At 38.8% G+C, this 18,273-nt stretch overlaps 1 protein-coding gene across 1 annotated transcript in view; it reads left to right on the top strand.

Moving 5' to 3' along the window:
* LOC135220919 (THO complex subunit 5 homolog B-like) overlaps window positions 1–18,273 on the top strand; it is a 255,615-nt gene that overhangs the window by 128,678 nt on the left and 108,664 nt on the right. The window contains exons 8-9 of the mRNA XM_064258553.1: window positions 4,109–4,238; window positions 7,764–7,866. Coding sequence (XP_064114623.1) covers window positions 4,109–4,238; window positions 7,764–7,866 — 233 coding nt within the window. The remainder of the gene's footprint in view (window positions 1–4,108; window positions 4,239–7,763; window positions 7,867–18,273) is intronic.

An 18,273-nucleotide genomic window follows, 5' to 3' on the forward strand; every position in this document is an offset into this window, starting at 1 on the left:
TGTAGGGAGCGACAATATCCGTCCTCCAAGACAAGTAAATTCTGTAGGAGTGGCTCGCATTCCTCATCCACATTAGAATCTAGTCACTGGAGGCAACGAAACAACCATTAGTCATAATACCCATCCAGGGAAACTTCCCGCTTACATTCCAGAAGCATGATTTGGAAGGTTACCTCCTCGAAGTAGGAGTGGGACAGAGAAAGTAGTCAGCCCTCCCGTCACCAGACCAGACACCGACCCAGGACTTCTTGCTCACAGTCCATAAGTGGCCCACAGACCTGTACCTTCTTGGGAAATGATTGCAAAGGGGAAGAATGTCACCCATCCTGTCACCGGTCCTATCACTGGATACTGATGGACACAGAAGAGGAGGTGGACCTCTCCTTTTAGGATTTACCAGAAGAAGAGTTTAGTTTTGAAGACTTCATTCTCAAGATACAGAGAAAAAGGCTTATTAGAGCCAGAGAATGAAATGTCCGTCAACTGTCCCAACTCCTTCATGGAACAAATAGCAGAGAGTACTCCACAGACCAGACTAACCATCCGCCTGCTTTGGTCTCCATTGATTGGGACCAAAGTAAAGTACTAGTTGGGCAACCTAATTGGGGCTGAGGATGGTTCCCTAGCTGCTTCCAGTTAAAAGATCAGTGTTTGCATCCATGTTTCTAAGAGCACTACGGGTATGTAGCCCAGAATATATAGATGAGGAGATAGATAAGATTCGGAATACAGGCAAGAAACTGAAATATCCAGATAATCTACTAAACAGTGCATTAGAAGCGGCAAAAAAGACCATGTATCAAAACCAAAAAGAACCTTACAACAACAAAAATTTGCTTGTACTGCCTTATAATAATAATATGAAAGATATCCCACATCTCCTGAAGGATTTTTGGTGTTAATGTAGCTTTTAAAAACAATAAAACAATGAAACAGGTACTTATTAAGAACTCCCCCGACAATGGTAAAGGATGTGTATATAAAATCCTGTGTAAGTTTTGTGACAAGTTTTACATTGCTCAAACGGGGAAAGCACTGGAAAAAAGAATAGAACAACATAAAAATGTGAGAGATATGCACAGGGAAATAGTGGTATATTTGTACATGTTAGTGAGAACAATCATGCTATTAACTGGAAAGGGGCAAAAAAGCTGGTGTGTTCTAATAATGCATTGGAAAGGAATATCATTGAATCTAGTTTTATAAAAGAAAGTTACAACAATAATATGAACATCAGTCAAGGAATGTATAAACTTGATCCTTTAATATCAAAAGAAATTTGTAAATTGTTTAAAGTTTAAGGTAGGCTGTAGAGATATATGGAAATAGGATTATTAATTTGTAAACACAGTAAAGGGGGCAGTAGTGGTAATGAGATGTTCAACCCCGCCTCCCTAACACCTGTCAGGTGTGGAATTGTTGTCTCCTACGGTCGGTGCCTTAAGCGGTAGTATCCCTTGAGAATTTATTGTAAATTTTAGCGAAAGGATTTTTGAAAGCCACTCCTACCTTGACACCTGCCTGTGGGTGGATCTGCAGTCTCAAACGGTTGTGTGTATGTTCGTCAGTACTGTCTCTAGTATATATACTTGTGAATTCTAATACTATGTATCAGTCCTTTGTCAATGGCTTGAAAATAAAGCCGAAACCGGTCAGGACCTACACCCTGTCTCCTATTTTTCACCTGTGGATATGTGTGATAAACGAATCACATGCTAAAGTGATGATAATTTTATATATATATATATATATATATATATATATATATATATATATATATATATATATATATATATATATATATATATATATATATATATATATAATATATATATATATATATATATGTGTGTGTGTGTGTGTGTGTGTAAATATTTGCTCTGATATGATATTTTTTGAGAGAGCCAGTTTTTATCATGGATAATGTGTATTCTAATAGGAGAGAAAAGTATATTTCTCACTTCCACCTAAAATAGTGATATAGACATTTGGCAACAATTATTCTCTCAATGCCACTCACAGGCCATTAGATGAGGTGAACAAATGTAAAATAACCCACCTAAAAAATAAATTTTCTTTTTTGCACTAATACTTCAGGAAATGTTTATTTACACATTAGAGTTCAAATCCACCTATAACTAAAAATCTATAATTTCTTGAAAATCGGCCTACACCGCGCCCCTTAACTTAAGGAACAGCCCCCCTTTTGGGTAAGCCAGTCTACATCGCTCCAGAAAGGTTAAACCAGGCAATGATTGACAGGAAAAACGCCAAAGATGGACTGACGTCAACCTCAGTCAAGGCAGCTTCAAGAGAGCACTTCTTCAGTATGGTGAATCAAAGTAGACCTTCAAGGTTGCCAAGACAACCAATTCATACCCTTTTTGACAGCAAGCCCTCCAGCCATCTGGAGAAGATCATGGGAGGAAGGAAGACAGTCCTTCTGTACCTCCCTGCCATAGATTGTATGTAAGTATAGGACGAGGAAACAAGGATCTCCCTCCAACCAGGGTCAAGGCATACAACATTAGAGGAATAGGTCCGTTGGTAGTGTTCAAGAAAAACTGTTCAGTATGACAGATCTTTCGGACTGGTATTTGGAAGTGCCAGGTGACCTTCACCTCTCTACCCAAAGGACATAGCACACGAGTTGCTAGATACTTTCACCCTGGATCTGATAGTGGCAGCATAAGTATTTTAAAGGCATAGAGCTCTAAATCAGCTCTGTAGAGAGGGATAATCTTTGCCATCAGGTTTTAATGTCAAAACTGATTACTGTTCACAAGTGACTCCTTACAAGTCTGGAAGGTTATAGGTCTGGAGGGTACGAGGAACTAGGTACTACTTCATGTTTACTGGAGAGATCGACCTCCCACCTATAGGTTAGGCTCCATATGTGAAAGTATGGGATAGTATACTTGTCAGATCAAATACCAAATTGAAGAGAAATTTGTATTTGTCCTAACATAGGTACCTTCCTCTTACCACACTGCTTAGCCTTTTCTGCCACTTCCTCTGGGAGGTTGGTGCAGGGCTGCACACCAGTCCCTACAATGGATAAAGGGAGGGCAGCTTGGGTCAACCTAGGGGTTCCAGGTAGCATTAGGATTTTGCTTTTGTAAAGGCAGAGTCTAAAACAGCCAATCATTGCAAATGCACCAGGGATACTCTGTGTATGAAAGCGCAGGTTTGTATGTTGGGAAAAATACAAATTTCTTTTAAATTGGATACTTGCCTACTTTTAAAGTAGACTCCACCTAGCCTCCCCACAGCTTAGTGGGCTGTTAAGGAGAATTCTAATGAACTGAAACATTCGGAACACATCTGGTGGGGATTAAGTGTACTAGACAATCATCCAGGCAGCCATTTAATCTTTTGTTTGAATGCTGACTCGCCTATCAGTGAGGAGATACAAGCTAACTTTAATAGTAGGTAAGTATCAAAATTAATTTTATTATGAAAGCGTATAATATTCCTGCCTAAATAGAAACTCAGTCTGTTATCAAGTAGTTAATTTTTTATACGTACATAACAAATCCTTCACTTTACAGGAGGTGCCTCCATCTTTTGCTTTGGGTCTAGACAACCTCGGGAGTCTGGACACAGTGCAAAGGGTGAGGGTTAAGTGGCTACTTACTGGAAAGTAAAGGATTTATGGTTATATAAATTAACTGTCATGAGAGATGCTTTGGCTTCTGAATGTATGCTAGCCAAATAGAAACTCTTCCTTTTAGAATTTGAGATTCTCATACTTCTAGGCTAGTATAAAGTACTATAATAGGTCTGTACTGAAAAAATAAATTTCATAAGCAATGTATTTTTATTTTTTTCCACCGCTTTCTCTGCCAGATATTCTTTCGATGATATTCCTTTTGTAAACCTTGACTATTTCCAAATACTAATACAGTAAAAAAAAAAATTTAAATGTATATATGTATAATATATGCTTACATATATGTGTATACACACACACACAGTAGGTCCTCGACTTATGGCAGAGATCTGTTCCAGCACCATGCTGTAAGTTGATTTCTGCCATAAGTTGGTGTTTTGCCATATGTATATTTATATAGTATGGTATTTGTATAGATTTAAAAATTTTTTTTAGGATAACTTGTCTCGTAAGAAGCGAAATCGTAAAATCCAGAAGGTGGAGACCACTGAAGATGCTGATTATGGTGCTAAGCAGATCCTTGGAATGCATCCTCTTTATGTTAGGATTACTGTCAGTACAAAAGGTTAGTAAAGTGGCTTACTGTTTGTTGCAAGCTTTGTTGGTCATCAGTTTTTTTTTAGAATGTCACAGACATATATTCCATGTATAGTCATAGGTGAATAATGTAACTCTTCAGGGCAGTATTCTTAGTGATCTACTCATTAATTCTCTTTGCATCCACAATCTTTAACTACTAATGTGAAAAATATGTTCCAAATGATATTCACCTCTACCACACTAGCCAAAAAACCATATTTGTCAAATTTAGTTTTGAATATATTTGATTCTCCATGTAATGTTTAACAAAGCTTTTAAATGTAATAAATGAATTAAGAAAAGGAAAAAGATTATAAAACCATATCTTCATTTTATAAGCATATTTGTCATACATATTAATCATGAGATGCCTTTTTCCATGTTAATCTCATGCAAGTCACACCAGTTTAACCCAAAAGAATGTACCCACATTAAAAATATATAATACACTGGTGACAGTACACACACAAAGGTAAATAAAGATTAATTCACAAAACTAGGGTAAAATATACTTATCAGTAAACATTAAATTAAAATCAATCATACATATGAAAATTACTCTGTAGTTTCTTCGGCGCAATCAAGTTTTCTGTCCGCAGCCCATGAAACTCAGCCACAGCCAAGTGGTGGCCTATGTTGTTGGTACCTATAGTGCTACCAGGAGTATGATGATGGCTAACTTTAACCTTCAATAAAATAATAACTACTGAGGCTAGAGGGCTGCAATTGGTGGGTTTGATGTAAGGGGGGCGGGTTTGGATGATCAACATACCAATTTGCAGGGCTATAGTCTCGGTTGTTTTTATTGCTTGCTTTTATTTAACTTGATTTCTGCATCTGTCTGTCTCTGTCATCAAATCATCAAGATATTTTGAAACTCAATTTTTGAGCTGTTCCCTTTGTCCAATGGCTTGAAATTTTGCATGGTTACTTAATCCTGGTGGCAAAACAACCCTACATGATCAGTAGATCAGCAGTGACCTGCAGTGATCCTACAATGACCTGTGCCAGTACTGTCTCAGGATTTCTGTGAAACTCTTTGGATAAATGAAACTTTGGATTTATTACAACTTTTGAATAGGTAGAATCTATCTCCTATAACTGCTCCCCCCTCCCCCAGCACACGATCAAGTGTTAATTTAGCTGTCCTCTCCCTTTCCTCCCTTCTTCCCTTCCAGCCCATCCCCCTTCAAAAGCACAAGATCAAGTGTTAATTTAGCTGTCCTCTCCCTTTCCTCCCTTCTTCCCTTCCAGCCCATCCCCCTTCAAAAGCACAAGATCAAGTGTTAATTTAGTTGTCCTTCCCTCCCCTTCCCTCACATCCCCTCCCCATCTGGAGCATAAGATCAAGTGTTATTTTATGTGTCCTACCCTCCATTCCCCCTTCTTGAATACACGATCAAGTGTTAATTTAGCTGTGTCCTTCCCTCATCCCTCCCCTCCTCCCTTCCCCTTCCATCCCCCTTCTGGAGCATGTGATCAAATATTAGTTTAACTGTCCTCCTCCCCTTCCCTCTTCCATCCTCCTCCCTTTCCAGAGTACACATGTTTTGATTTAGCTGTGTCCTTCACCTTTTGGTGGAGAGAGAGGTACACCCTCCTCCCTCGCTGGAGGACACTGGGGAAAAGACGAGGGAAAACATTTATTTAGCTAAAATCTTATTAATTCACTATATTTTCTTTATGAATAACAATTTGCTATGTTTACCAATATAAGTTTTTGAAAAATATTAAATCATTTCTTTGTGATACAAAACAAATATACTACATATTACATTTGCATAAAAATTCTCTCTCTCTCTCTCTCTCTCTCTCTCTCTCTCTCTCTCTCTCTCTCTCTCTCTCTCTCTCTCTCTCTCTCTCTCTCTCTCATACACACACACACACACACTAATGAAGTAACCAATCCTTTAACCAATACCATGTTGTCATGGAAAAAGAGAGAGGGGAGAACATAGCTTTGTTTATACAGTAATGTTACAATGATAATAGATCAAGGGATTTTACATTGATATTTGGCTGTTTACATTAATATTGATACATGTAAATTAGTAGATTCACTCTTTTATCATAAAATAAAATGAAAATAAAGTATTTCACAGAAAAACCTGCAAAGTATTGAGTCTGCGATTGCTGAACCTTGGCATAGCAGTGGTCCACTGTATAATTTATAAGGTAAAAATATTTGTATTTTTGGAGCACTTTTTAATATATGAGATAAAAATGGTTTTATTTTGGTCCACTGATTCTTGAAGTAGGGGTGGATGTAAAACTGTTTATATAACACAAAACAAAATTATTTTTCCATCCAGATCCATTAAATAAATAGGGATTATCATCCTCCCAACCCCTTTGGCTCACTTCCTTTTAATTTGATAGAAAATGAAGTAGAGGCAGTGCAAGAAGACCGTATAGGAGTAGAATGAATTTTTTTGGATCTGAATTTTGGCGAGAGGGATTTCCTTGATCACTTTGGTGAGACGGATTTTGTTAATCACATTCATGGGACTGGGATTTCCCTAATCACATTTGGGGAGACTGTTATATCCTTAATTATCTTGGTGAGACAGGGATTTCCTTAATTATGAAGGTGAGACAAGGATTTCCTTCATCAAGTTGGTGATGCAAAAAGAACTTTTTCTTGTTAGTTTTCTGTAGAAGAAAACTATTGAGATGGTTATCTGTCTGTCTGTCAACACTTTCTTCTGTATACCCTCAGATCTTAACTACTGAGGCTAGAGGGTTGCAAATTGGTATATTGATCCTCCACCCTCCAATTATCAAACATAACAAATTGCAGCCCTCTAGCCTCAGCAGTTTTTATTTTATTTAAGGTTAAAGTTAGCACAGTCGTGTGACTGGCAGCACAATAGGTATCAACAACACAGGACACCACTGGGCTGTGGCTGAAAGTTCATGGGCTGCTTACTGAGAATTTCATACAGCATTATACGCTGTATAGAAAACTTATTGTGTTGAAGAAACTATGGTGCTTTTTTTTTTTTCAAACAGTGTTACACAAGGTTTGATAAGCATCTGTAGTGGGGCTGGGAACCTGTGCCCTTTGTGCAAAGAATATCACATATCCAATTTTTTTTTTTTTTTTATTTATTTATTTATTTTTTTTTTCTTCTTAAATTGAGCATCATCTAGATGAATTTTGGTCTTAATGCCTATTTGCATTGATATAGGTGTTATAAGTGTTGTTGATAATATTAGTGTAAACATTTGAAATGTTGATTAAGATATGATTTTCATAACATATAAAGATATACAGTATGTGTGTAGGTTGTTGATTGAATATGTTTAGAAATTATCAATAATAATGATAAAGGTTTTCTGATGTGAAATATGACTACTGTAGTTTTTTTTTTCTTTCTTTTTTTTTGACTGTAAGTTTTAATGCTGTAATTTTTATTAATCATTAGATGCTCTTCAAAAAGTCTTTCATAACTGGTTACCATATTTGCATTTGTATCATACAACTGTAATGTATTTTTTCATGTTTCAGAGGGCAACAGTGTCGTAATTGTGTTTTATTATATTCGAACATTGCGTATAGTGACTGCGAAGTGTTCTGTTCATCTTCAAGAGAAAACTAAGGCTGCATTAACGTAAGGAAAAGTTATGTTTGTTTATTGCCTGTTCGTCACCATTTTGTTTTTAGTATTTGAAACAACATTTTGCTGTTTCAAGTAATTCTGTTTGCTTTTTTTTTTTTCAAAGGAGGAAAAGATTTTTAACTTTTTTGCTTACCAATGACTGATGAAAATGTCATCCAAATTCAGGTCCTTTGCAAATTTGACATACAAAACAAAATAAAATATTCACAACCCAGCAGACAGAATAAAGGTAATTTTTAGCTAGTTTTCCTGATATGTTTTACATATAGAGTATGTTTGTGTTTTGTATTTTTATTTTAAATTACACCATTTACCTTTTACTGAGAGAGAGAAAATATATTTTTTTATTTATATGTAACATGTATGTATATTTGTATATATGGATTTAGACTTTTATTCCTATAATTACATAATTTTTTGTATTTCAGAGAGAAAGACCCCCTTATTCTATAGTAAATGTAATGCCACTTTGTCATTAATTTGTTTCTTGTTTTCCTTACTATAATTATAACTTGTTCAAATGCGGAACAAACCTTGGTTCTTAATATTAGGATAAGTCTTCTGGTGCCAGCTGGGAACCAGTTAAAAACAATAGAAAATTGTAAACGCAAGGAATCTTTGGTATCTGGCATCCGATACGTAGGTGAGGTGGAAGCAAGTCAGCGACCATGCTGGAACCTAGTGACATATCTAGTCTTTCTTCAGTTGCCTTAGAGAGTGGACATTCGTTTTTGCTCTCCTCCTCCCAAGCTGTTTTTGTCCTAATCTCATGATTTCTTTCTGTTGTATCATGGATTCCTCTATACAGCCTAAGAAGTCCCATGAGTGTCATCGTATATGTCCCAGCCTTCCAGGGTTCCCGTGTTCACGCTTCCTGATTTGTTCTGGGACAGATACAACTTTTAGTAGATGCTTCCAGGCCTATTCATACTGCTTCATTATCAGTTGATTTTATGTATACTAAAGCTGCCCCGTCTCTCTCGGGGGGAATATTGCCCTTTCAGGGAGAGAGGGGGACCACCATCTTGTTCCTTTGTTAGCAAATTTGTACTGGCAGTCCCTGGTTATCAGACATGCACCATAAAACCAGATCTCTGTTAACTGAGTCCACCGATAATCGGGGATTGCCTATATTTTGGCATATTTTTTGGATATTGAAACATTTGTGGATGTTAAGTCATTCTAATATGTTTTATTTCTTCATCTTCGATGATATATTGACTGTTGAGGCCAAGGGTTATGTGCGAGCATCTTACTTAACGTAGGAACTTTTCCTCCACTTCCTCAACACAAATTTTGATGGCTGAAGTTCTATAATTGTGTTGGCCCTTACTACTTGCTCAGGACTAGTCAGAATTTACCGTTGTCTCTTTCCAATCTGGTGTTGGGGGGAGTAGCACACTCACTCCCTTCCCTTAGATACAAATACATGTATGATTCTTTTCTTTCTCTCAGGGTGGGAGGTATCTTTTGTCCTGAGGGGGAAGGTATATATTTGTTTCTTTTCAGGCCCTACAGTACAGAATTTGTTTTTCCTCTGAATTTCCCTGCATTCTTCTTGCTTGACAGTTGTCAGCCCTGCTTCTCGCCTTGAAGTTTGTCAGCGGCTTGTTATCGTACTAAAACAATTTAATACCATTTGAAACAAAAATACATCCCAAACCATTATCCCAAAACATCCTAAGTCATCTTAGATTAGTACCCTTTTACAACTGTTACTCTTTTAAGTATATACGCCCCCAAAATGCTTATAACTAGAACTTACTTATTTTGAAATATTAATATTAATGTAAACAGCAAAATATCTATAAAATGTTTAATATAAAATAAATTTGTCTTACAGAATGTCTGATAACTGATCAAGTTAACCCCTGTACTGTATCCATAATTATGCATGGCTGTTTTCTGATATTGGTATAAACCTTTTTTTTTCTTTTTATAGAGCAACACTGTTTATTCATTAATTACTGTAGGTGTTCATACGCGAATAAACCTTCGGTCTTAACAATAGGATAATTTCTAGCGCCCAGCAGGATCCGGTTAAATCGCAGATGAAAGCAAGGAATCTTGTGAGATCTGGCAATGCGTGCGTATATTGGGTGAAGAGTGGTCAAGGACCACGCACCCACACCACCACATCAGTCTTTTCCTAACTGCCTGGATGAGAGTTGTGGTTGACTTCTACCAGCCTTTACTCGGTTCATTGCCCATTTCGCTTGTGTTTTAGTGTGTGTGTGTGTATGTGTGCTGTTATTATGGCTTCTTCTGCTCGGCCTTGTCAAAGTGTGTGCCTCGGAACTCCAGGTTTTCTGTGTTCTCGTTTTTTGGCTTCGGCTACGACCTACCCCCACATCACTTATAGTAGGTGTTGCTCTAATGTTTGTACAATAATGAATCCCTGTATGGAATGCCGTGCATGGCCTAGAGAGCAGTGGAAGTTATTTTATAGTAAGAGGGGAGCATCTTAGGGTTTCTACTCTTCCTTCTTAGGAGGGTTTTTCTTCTCTTCCCGATGGTTTGTCTCCTGCTGCTGTCACACCCCATACTAGTGTTGTGCCTTTGTCCCCTTCTGTTTCTTCCAGCAATTTGTCGGAAGTATTGGGAGGCCCTCAGGCTGATTTATGTAATGTCGCCCCTTCTTTTTCGGGAGTCAGTTTGATTTCCGAGAGGGACGAGGCTTTTTCATCAATGTCTTTTATTTCACAGTTGGAGGCGTCCAAAATGACGGCGCTTTGGGGGACACTTGGGCTACGGGGTCAACCGTCCTTGGAGGGTTTGCTGACACACTTCATGGATGCTGACGTCACTTCCATCAATGACGTCACTCCCAGTCGTCTCCACTGCGCTGCCTCACTCATCTATGTTGTCATCGTTTGCTGCTGTGATGTCATCTCTGCCATCTACATAGTTTGCTGCATCTCCCTTCCATGTCGATGAACCCTTCTCTTGCTGATCCGTCTGAGGCTTTATGCCAGGCAGTTCTTAAGAGATTGGACTCTGTTTTAGAAGATAAGTTGGCTGCCATGTCGGCTGGGAGGACTGGAAGCAAGCTTGTTGCATCGCCCCTGCCTCCTGCAAAGTGATTGTGTAAGGAGCTAGTGCTGTCTTCCTCTCCTTCTCCCCCATCTCTGCCGCGTCAGCGTATCAAGCGTTGGAAGGCTAAGGACTTTGCCCTTTCTTCGTCTGCGAGCGAGGAGCAGCACGCCCGTGTTCCTGAGAGTGTTGGTGTTTCTGAGAGTGTTGGTGTACCTTCCCCTCTGCGATCTACAGTAGGCTGGTTCGTCCTCTGCATCGAGTCGCGAGCATGTTGCAACCTCTCCGTTCGTGCACATGTTGCAGGTGCTCCTACTTCTTCTCCAGGGCCTATTCATCGCTGTAAGGATCTCAAGGCACCTGTCAAGAGGTCAAAGGTTTTGAGTGCGAAGTTGATGCAGCAGGAGTGTTTGCCTGCTCCTTTCCCTGGTACTTCCAGGAGTTCGACTCCGAGGGATTCTCATTCTATCTCAAGTGTTTGGGATTCCGACTCACGTTCTTGCATCTGCGACGCCCGTGCCTGTTCGTGGCCATGTTAGAGAGTCATCTGTTGAGAGAGTGCGTAGTGATAACACTTGTGTTGTGGTTGGGTTGTCACGGGAGTTGGCTCTTGGATCCAGCCCAGACAGGTTAGTTGGTGTTTCAGGCTGTTTGGCTCCTGGTCCTTCCGTTAATTTAAACGAAGAAGGCGCTTTAGATAAGCCTGCACACACTTCTTGTCGTCTGTCTTTTGCCGGAGCAGGAGGAGGGAGACATGCAAGAGTTTTTGTCTTCCTTCACAGAGGTTGTCAATCTCATTCGTGGATTCAACAATTTGAAGAGTAGGACTTGGTCGTCTTACACGCCTTGCTGGGCGCTACGCAGACTCCCAAGTCATAGTTTCAACTTCCCTTGTCGGGGCATGTCCAGTCGGTCTTGCATAAGGTTAACGCCTCTGTTTCAGATCGGGATGGTTCGCTTCGCTCTAGGGGCTCTGCCAAGCTGCTACCCTTGCCTCTCATGAGGCTTAGGAAGTACTACTATACTATAAACTCTGCTTTTTTGATGTTCTGTCATCTTAACCCGGACGTCATTGACTCAGCATAGGAGTCTTACGGCACCCTCCATGTTGCAGACGGTTTCTTGGCTGAACTTCTGGTCTATGGTCATTGCCAAGATAGCCTCTTACAGGTCCTCAGAGGGGTTGGTGAGTGCTTCCTCTCTTACCAGTTTGTTGAACTCCGGAGGCAAGGCGTTTTCGTATCTGGCTCATCTCGTAAATTTATGGGCTAACCCTCTGATTAGAAGAGGCATGGGCTGACACCAAGAACAGATTAGTGCACCATGCTTTGTCTAAGTTGGAGTCTAGTCCTCGGAGACCTCCAGCTCCTCCTCCTCCCCCTGCCCAGCAGCAGTCACGAAGATTGTTGCCTGGTAGGCCGTCGAGGAGTTCAATTTCGGCAAGGCCTCCCCATTCGTCCCAGCCTAGGTCAGAGGTCCAACATCCCTTTTGCTCCTGTTCCTTTAAGCCATGAAGGGGCCCCATGGGCAGAGGTAAAGGGGGTCGTCGGTAGGCTAGGCACCTCTCCCTCTCCTGTGTCACGGTTGGGGGGATGTCTGGTGGGCCATTGGGCCAAGTAGCAGAGTTATGGGGTGGAGAAGTGGGTGGTAGATGTCCTTTGGGTGGGGTATCTACTGCCATTCGATTTCTCTTCCCCTCTCTCGGACAAGCCGCAGCTCAGGAGGGTGTATAATCCAGATTCTCTGAAGTTCTTGACCCTCTAGGAGGAAGTGCAGAAGATGCTGGACAAGGATGCGATAGAGGAAGTGGTGCGTCCATCTCTGGGGTTTCACAGTCATCTTTTTGGTGCCCAAGGCGTTGGGAGGTTGGAGACCTGTGATCTACTTATCCACCTTGAATCACTTCATCAGGAATACAAGGTTCAAGATGGAGACCCCGCGTTCAGTGTTGGCAGCTGTGAGGGAAGGCAACTTCATGCTGTCGATAGACTTGAGGAACGCATACTTCCAGATTTCTATTCATCCGACGTTTAGGAAGTTCCTTCGCTTCTCTCTCAGACACAAGGTCTTTGAGTTCAAAGTCCTGAGCTTCGGGCTGACCACAGCCCCTCAAGTGTTCACAAGGGCCTTCTCTCTCGTGTCAAGTTGGGCCCATGCTCAGGGGATCCGTTTGCTGAGGTACCTTGACGATTGGTTGGTCTTGGCAGGTTCCAGGGAAAGGCTGCTGCAGGACAGAGATCGTCTAGTTCGGTTCTGTCCGGAACGGGGCATCATGGTCAACCAGGAAAAGCCAAACCTTATACATACCCAGTCAAAGGATTCTCTACCTGGGCATGGTCATCGATACGACGGTTGCAAGAGTTTTCCCATCAGATCAGAGGTTGGAGAAGTTGCGAGTGGTGGTGCGCAACTTCCCGTTGGATTAGAGATTGGAGAAGTTGCGGGCTGTAGCGCACAACTTCCCGTTAGATTAGAGATTGGAGAAGCTGCGGGCTGTAGCGTGCAACTTCCTGTCAAAGTCACATCTGTCAGCTCATCAGTGGCAGGTTCTTCTGGGAGTTTTGTCTTCCCTGGAGAAGCTGGTCCCTCATGGGCATCTTCATCTTCGGTCTCTATAATGGACACCGGGAATTATGGTCTCCGGCGGGCAACTCACCCCTGTTAAAGGTTCCTCTGTCTCTGGAAGTGAGAGATTACCTTTGTTGGTGGTTGGACGACTGAAATCTTTTGAAGGGTGTCCCTCTGCATTCTCTCCTGCTGGATGTCATTCTGTTTTCAGACGCCTCCCTTGAAGGTTGGGGGGCTCATTTAGGCAACCTCATTGCCTCAGGCGTGTGTAGTTTGGAGGACAAACAGCAGATCAACGTCTTGGAGTTGAAGGCAGCCTTCCTGGGTCTGAAGGAGTTTCGAGAGAAAGTAGAGGGTCATTCTGTCGTTCTCATGTCAGACAACACCATGGTGGTCGCCTATGTGAACAAGCATCGAGGCCTGGTTTCACATCAACTTCACGTCTTGGCCATTAAGGTTCACATGGGTGGTCAGCAGTTCGTTGGAGTTCTCAGGCAGGTATATCCCAGGCAAACTGAATGTGGTCGCAGATAAACTGGTTGTTGGGATCAGATCCTAGGCACAGAGTGGTCCTTGCATCAGGTAGCAGACAAACTCTTCCAGGTTTGGGGGAGACCCATGCTGGATCTTTTTGCGACCTGGTTCAACAGGAAACTGGAGATATTCTGTTCAGTAATTCCAGATCCTTTAGCGTTAGCGGAGGAAACATTTCAACATCCCTGGGACAGCCTGGAGGTGTATGCTTTCCCTCCGTTTTGTTTGATCCATCAAACTCGACCATAAAAAAAAAATTTTGAGAAACGTGTTTTAATCATAACTGTTGGGCATGAAAGAACACATTTTACTGTTTTCACTCCAATAAAAGATAAATACATAAAGCTCGTAGTATTCTGATTAGATCAAGTGAAAATACTGAACTGAATTTGTTGATTTTTATTTATGCAGTAAACATTCCCTCGGCGCCATCTACTAACAAAAAAAAGAACTAAATTTAGTTCACAAACGATACGTTTTTAAGTGATATTTCGACTTGGAAAACACTTTGTATAATGTAAAATAACTATGTCCCATGTAAATAGAGTAGCATGAGATTCATTTCTGCTAACTAGAAGCAAGAAAGTTGCTCTGATTTGAGTTCAATACAGCAAAACAAACTTAACTCGCAATCACCCTCAGCTGATCTCCAAACCAAAACATTGATTGGTATGTTTGTATTTTATAATACAAACAACTAGTAATATGAAAATGCACATATTTTATAGGATGCAGTGAAGTAAAGCATAACTTTTTAAAAGATACATGGAAAAAATGCATATCCATTATATTTGTATTTTATCATACGATACTGATATGTGATCATTATGTACTCATATTTTATATCTCATGTATGATGCGAGCCCCTGAAAATTAGCTCCAAAATTACATCTTCAAAAGTTGCACGATACACGAGTATATACTGTACTGTAATATATGACAAAACACCAAGAAATAAAAAATGAGACTTGATAGTGGATAAAGGGAAGCTTGGTGTTTGTACTGTTATGTGTTCGTGTGTATTTTTGTGTGTATTATAGGCTATATGTACATGTGAAGGTGTGTTTCTTAGTGTGATATTGGTTGTTCTTTCTCTCTCTTTCTCTTGCATGGCACATGATTATTGTATTTTACTACGTTACATCACTAATATCTTTTAACAAAATGTGGAAAAACATTGATAAACATTTTATAGGCTGTGCATATGCACATTAGGGTTTTTGTCAGTGTGGGAAGTAAAATGTGAATCTTAACCCTTTTCAGGGCTCAGATAAGATGTAATGGATAGAAAACTCCTAAGAAATAAGAACCTTCATAGATTTTGTGAATGATGCTCAGACCATCTCAAATTAGGTGAGAGGAAATCCAATGAAAATTAGATGAAGACCTGAAGGAAGTGTAAATGTAGTAGATAGTTCACAAGATAGGATATTGTTTTACATCAAACCTGTGCATCGAAATTCTGATGTTGAACATTGATAATTGTGACAATTAGTATTCTTATTGTTCCAGAATTATTAAGTAGTTCTAAAAGGTTTTTAGCATGTATACTCTGCTTGCTGTAGTACTTTCAAAAGCCATTTTAAGTAAAGCCCTGTGCTACTGACATCCTTTGTTATTAAAAAACTGGGTGCATGCACCATTAAACCCTCTTTACGCCTGATTGGACGTATTTAAACAACGTTCGAGTCCAAAATGTCTTCCCGTATGCCGATTGGACGTATCATAACGTCGGCGTTCAAAAAAATTTTTTTAAAAATTCGCGGAAAACATACTTGTATAGGTCCCTACCAGCCCGAAAAACTTTTGTATCCATGCCGCCCTTGGGGGATTGCTGGGAGTTCACGGAGATCAAGGCGTTGTTTTGTTTACAAGTCCGCTTACGCAGGCGTTCGGCAAGCGCGAATTTCTTTCTTCTATGCCACTAAAACGTATATCAGTGAACATCCATCGGTCGGAAAATTATTTATTTCGTCACTTTCTTGACCATAATTATTGCAACCATTTTAAATTATCCTTTACATGGAAGTATTATATATGAAAATGGTGCGCAATTTCAATGCACAATACAACTAAAAAAATACCTCATAGATTTGTAGCTTTATTATCAATTTTGAAAATATTTTCATTAAATAAAATAACGAAATAAGTGGCAAAAATTTTCAACCTTCCGGTCAAACCTTTGACTCTTTTATACAGAAAATGTCGAGAAACGCAAATTGTAAAGCTAAAAATTCCTTATATTATTAGTAATAATTCAATTCATTTGCATTCATTTTGTGGCAAACAAATTGGACGTCTCTAGCACAATATTTTCGATTTATGGTGAATTTTATGAAAAACTTTTTCCTTTACGTTTCGTGCGATAAACTCTTTCCGAATAAAATTTTTTAATTTTTCTCGTGCGATTGTCCTAATGTTTTGCACCCTTTTTAAATTTGCCGTTACATAAAGTTTTTATATATGGAAATGTGCGCAATTTCATTGCACAAATACAACAAAACAAGACAACCCATTGGTTTGTAAGCTTTTATTCTAGTTTTGAAATATTTTCATATAAATAACGTTAAAGTGCAAAAATTTTTCAAACTTTCGGGATTTCAGCTTTGGATCCATACCGAAATGGTTTCGAAAAAACGCAAATTGTAAGCCTTTAAAAACTCTTCTTAAAATATTCTAGTAATATTTCAATTCATTTTACCTTCATTTTGCAACGGACTTGGAAGTTCTCTAGCCACAATATTTTTGATTTATGGGTGCAATTTATGAAAAAAAAAATTACGTTTCGCGCCGGTAAACTCTTCCAGAAAAAATCAGAATTTTTTTTTGTGCGATTGTCGAAATGTTTTGCACCATTTTAAAATTAAGCTGTTTTCATAAAGTTTTAATTAATATGAAATAAATGTGCAGCAAATTTCCATGTAGGAATACCAACTAAAAATGATTGAAGGTTGTAGCTTTTCTTCTTTTTTTCCGAAAATATTTGCAATTAAATAAATCGATGAAATAAATAAAAAAAACCACTTCTTCGGGTCAAATTTGACTCTACCCGAAATAAGTTGAAAAAACGCAAATTGTAAGCTAAAACTCTTACGGGCCCTTAGTAATATTCCGTCATGTTTCTTCATTTTGAAACAAATTTGGAAGTCTCTTAAAGAACAATATTGTGATTTATGGTGAATTTTGAATTTTTGAAAAAATAATATTTACCTTCACTTCCCGCGCCGCCGATTCGCGGCCGCAAGCTCTCCGAAATAACGTACATGGCAATTATCCTAATGATTTGCTCCTTTTCATATTAGCCTTTTTAATAAAGTTTCATATTATCAAAATTGTGCGACAAATTCATTGAAGAATACAATAAAAAAAAATAATTGAAGGTTGTAAGCTTTTTTCCATTCTTCGAAATATGTGCATAATGAAAAAATAATATATACTTAAAATTTTCGGACATTCGGTCAAAGATTTAACCTCGTCCGAAATATTGGTCGAAAATCTTGCCAATTCTAAATCTAAAACCTTTCTTACAGTATCGTAATATTTCAAGTCATTTGTCTTTAATTTTGAAACAAAATTGGAAGTTCCTCTAGAAACATTTATTTAAAGATTTACGGTGAACACAACGAAATTTTTGCAAAAAAAATTTTTTTTGAAAAAAAATTTTTTTATTTTTTGCGTCCAGCGCGTTACGAATTCGTAACATCATTTTGTGATAAATTTATTCCTTTCCCGGTGTTACTTTTCTATTGTTTTTACAATGTATTTATATAATCAAAATGATTCGCAATATGTAGATGTACAATCTACAAACGCAAAAAAAAAAGTCAACTGGTTAGGCTTTGACCGTTTTCTGCACAGCGTTGATTTTGAATACAATTATGTATGAATTTTTTTTTTTTGTTTTTCGAGCTACCATATATCGCCATTATTTTATATATGAATAATGCTTATTATTTTTCCATTTTCTGATTTGGTTGCCATTCTAAACTTCAAGGCAATAACAAAAAAAAGGAGCCAAAAATGAACTTTCTTAATCTTCAAAACGTTACGCCGCGCTGTAATTTTTTTGAAAAAAATTAATTTTTTTCACTTCCGCGCTCACTCCAAACCAGGCCCGGCATACGGGAGACGTTTTGATTTTTAGGGCTCCGGCTTAAGAGGGTTAAATAACACATTTAAGATTTGCTGCCCTCTTGTGGTTAATTACAGTTACGCCATTTAAAAACCTATAATTTGAATGTCATGGAATGTCCAGTTTACCTT

The sequence above is a fragment of the Macrobrachium nipponense genome, chromosome 2 (assembly GCF_015104395.2).
Source record: "Macrobrachium nipponense isolate FS-2020 chromosome 2, ASM1510439v2, whole genome shotgun sequence".
Lineage (NCBI taxonomy): Eukaryota > Metazoa > Arthropoda > Malacostraca > Decapoda > Palaemonidae > Macrobrachium > Macrobrachium nipponense.